Source organism: Plectropomus leopardus, unplaced genomic scaffold (assembly GCF_008729295.1).
Source record: "Plectropomus leopardus isolate mb unplaced genomic scaffold, YSFRI_Pleo_2.0 unplaced_scaffold19741, whole genome shotgun sequence".
Classification (NCBI taxonomy): Eukaryota; Metazoa; Chordata; class Actinopteri; order Perciformes; family Serranidae; genus Plectropomus; species Plectropomus leopardus.
In genome coordinates, this window is record NW_024621320.1 from 1 (window position 1) to 2,328 (window position 2,328).

Genomic DNA, 2,328 nt, shown 5'->3' on the forward strand with positions numbered 1-2,328 from the left:
TTTTTTAATTATTTATTCTAGATAACTACAATTATTTATTATTTTATTTATTTTATCATTCAAAATGTAACTGATTTATTCCTGTTTATGTTGCTTTGAATGTTTGTTGTTATTTGTTGTCTGTTGAATAAACAAATTAACTCATTTTTTAATCCGACAGGCGGCTCCCAGGGGGGTGTGGCTGCAGCTCAGAGGTCGGAGGTCGTCCTGAGCTGTGACATCACTCGGTGGACAGGAAGTGGTCATCATGGTGGGCGTGGTAGCGTGCGGCTCGGTGAGCTCCATAAAGGCTCTGTGGGAGACGAGGATCCGGAGGGTCCAGGAGGAGCAGCAGGAGGAGCAGCGGAGGAGGACGGCCGGGGGCGGGGCCACCGGCAGGTCAGACTCCGCTGACCGACGATTCTATTGGTTCAAACTACAGGAAGTGATGATGTCTGGCAATTTTTTTTCCCTTCAAATATTTGGTGATTGTTACTTGACTGACTTATTTTTCTTTAATATTTTTGGCAGTTTCTTTTTCTATCTATCTCTACATTTTGTGCAGTTTGTTTTTTTTCTTTAAAACTTTTGGCAAACTAATTTTTCTTCAAAACTTTTTGGCGTCTTTTTTCCCTCAAAAATTATCGTGGATTTTTAAAGAAAATATTTTGTCTTTTTTTCCTTCAAATTTTTGATACAGAAAAAAACATATTTGACTTTTTTACCTTAAACATAATTTTTGGTGATTTTTAAAAAATGCAAACTGCTTGAGTGTCATCAAAACCTGTCCTGTCCACGCTCCGTCCTGTCCACGCTCCGTCCTGTCCACGCTCCGTCCTGTCCACGTTCCGTCCTGCTGGCTGTCCCTTTCAACAGATGTTGTCTCAGAGCGTTGTCTCACACTCTGTCCTCCAGTCTGTGATGGAACCTGTCATACAGAGTGGACAGGAGGACTAACGGCGTGATCAGATAGGAAGTGAAAGCAGCTGATGTCTCTCAGAGACATTTGGGTGTCTGTGTGTGTTCAGGATGTAGTTAGCTTAGCTTAGCATAAAGCCTGGAAACAGAGGGAAACAGCTAGCGTTGTATCCTGGAGCTCATCAGGGTCCACCAAGAGACAAACTGAGAGACAGATTGTGGTTACAAGTCTCATGTCTTCATCTGTCTGTCCTTCTGTCCCTCTGTCTGTGATGTCTCTGGTGTCCTTGTTCCAGACTCAGTGTGTGTCTCTGGGAGGACAGGGCGGCTCTGTCTCGTCTCAAACAGAAGCTGCAGACAGAAGATGGACGCCTCGTCCTCCGAATCGAACAGGAGGACTGGAAGGTAACGAGAGGACGTCTGATGATTCGTGCTTTTAAACGTGCGTCCTCTGTTATTTTTTAATCTGGTTTTGTCTCCATAATGATTAACGATGTGATCAGTCATTCTGTCAGATTCAGTTAAATTAAATTAAATTCAATTAACTTGATGGTTTTGACTTTTAGCTTCATTTCTTTCAGTCTGAACTCTGAAGCCGTGAAGTCGTTGCAGTGATTCTGATCGTGCAGCACATTTCAAAATTACTGGTGCACTCTAACCGAGTCACAAACAGCTCAAGTGTTGATTCTTTCCCCCCCCCGGTTCTGGTTCTGGTTCGGGTTCTCCAGTCGCTGCCGGGCTGCCTGCTGCAGCTCACTCAGGTCCAGGAGTGGCAGATCCACCGGACCGGACTACAGAAGATCCCTCACTTCATCTCCAGCTTCCAGAACCTTTTGGTTCTCGATCTGTCACGGAACGGGGTCACAGAGATCCCCCAACAGATCGGTCAGTACCTGCCACCCGTTTCATGGTTCTGTTCTCCTGCAGTCATCATGTCCTCATGTCCTGGTTCTGGTTCTGGTCTCAGGTCAGCTGACTCGGCTCAGGGAGCTGATGCTGAGCTACAACAGAGTCCAGGAGGTTCCTGAGGCGCTGAGCGGTTGCGAGAGTCTGGAGCGACTGGAGCTGGCCATGAACCGGGACCTGAACTGGCTCCCAGACCAGGTACAGTCCGCCTCCTCGCTCCGCCCCGAAGACTCTGTGATCTGGATGATCTGAGGTCGAGGTCTGTTTTCTGAACATTCTCAGCTGAGGAACCTGAAGAAGCTGCAGCACCTGGACCTGTCCATGAACGACTTCAGCTGCCTGCCGGACTGCGTGGTTGCGCTGCCGGCACTTGAGTGGCTCGATATGGGAGGGAACCGACTGCAGCACCTGCCAGACGACATACACAGGTGGGTCTGTTTATTCAACTTATAGACCTGAGCCAGCCCTGACTGTAAGAGCCAGCCCTAACTATAAGAGCCAGCCCTAACTGTAAGAGCCAGCCCT

The 2,328-nt window shown here is 47.6% G+C and overlaps 1 protein-coding gene across 1 annotated transcript; it reads left to right on the forward strand.

Moving 5' to 3' along the window:
- Positions 1-164: 164 nt before the first annotated feature.
- On the forward strand, positions 165-2,287 carry LOC121965363 (leucine-rich repeat-containing protein 39-like). The gene is made up of 5 exons (XM_042515516.1): positions 165-378; positions 1,194-1,302; positions 1,626-1,782; positions 1,865-2,001; positions 2,086-2,287. The coding sequence occupies exons 1-5, from the start codon at positions 248-250 to the stop codon at positions 2,254-2,256; spliced, it is 705 nt and encodes a 234-aa protein (XP_042371450.1). The 5' UTR covers positions 165-247; the 3' UTR covers positions 2,257-2,287.
- Positions 2,288-2,328: the final 41 nt, after the last annotated feature.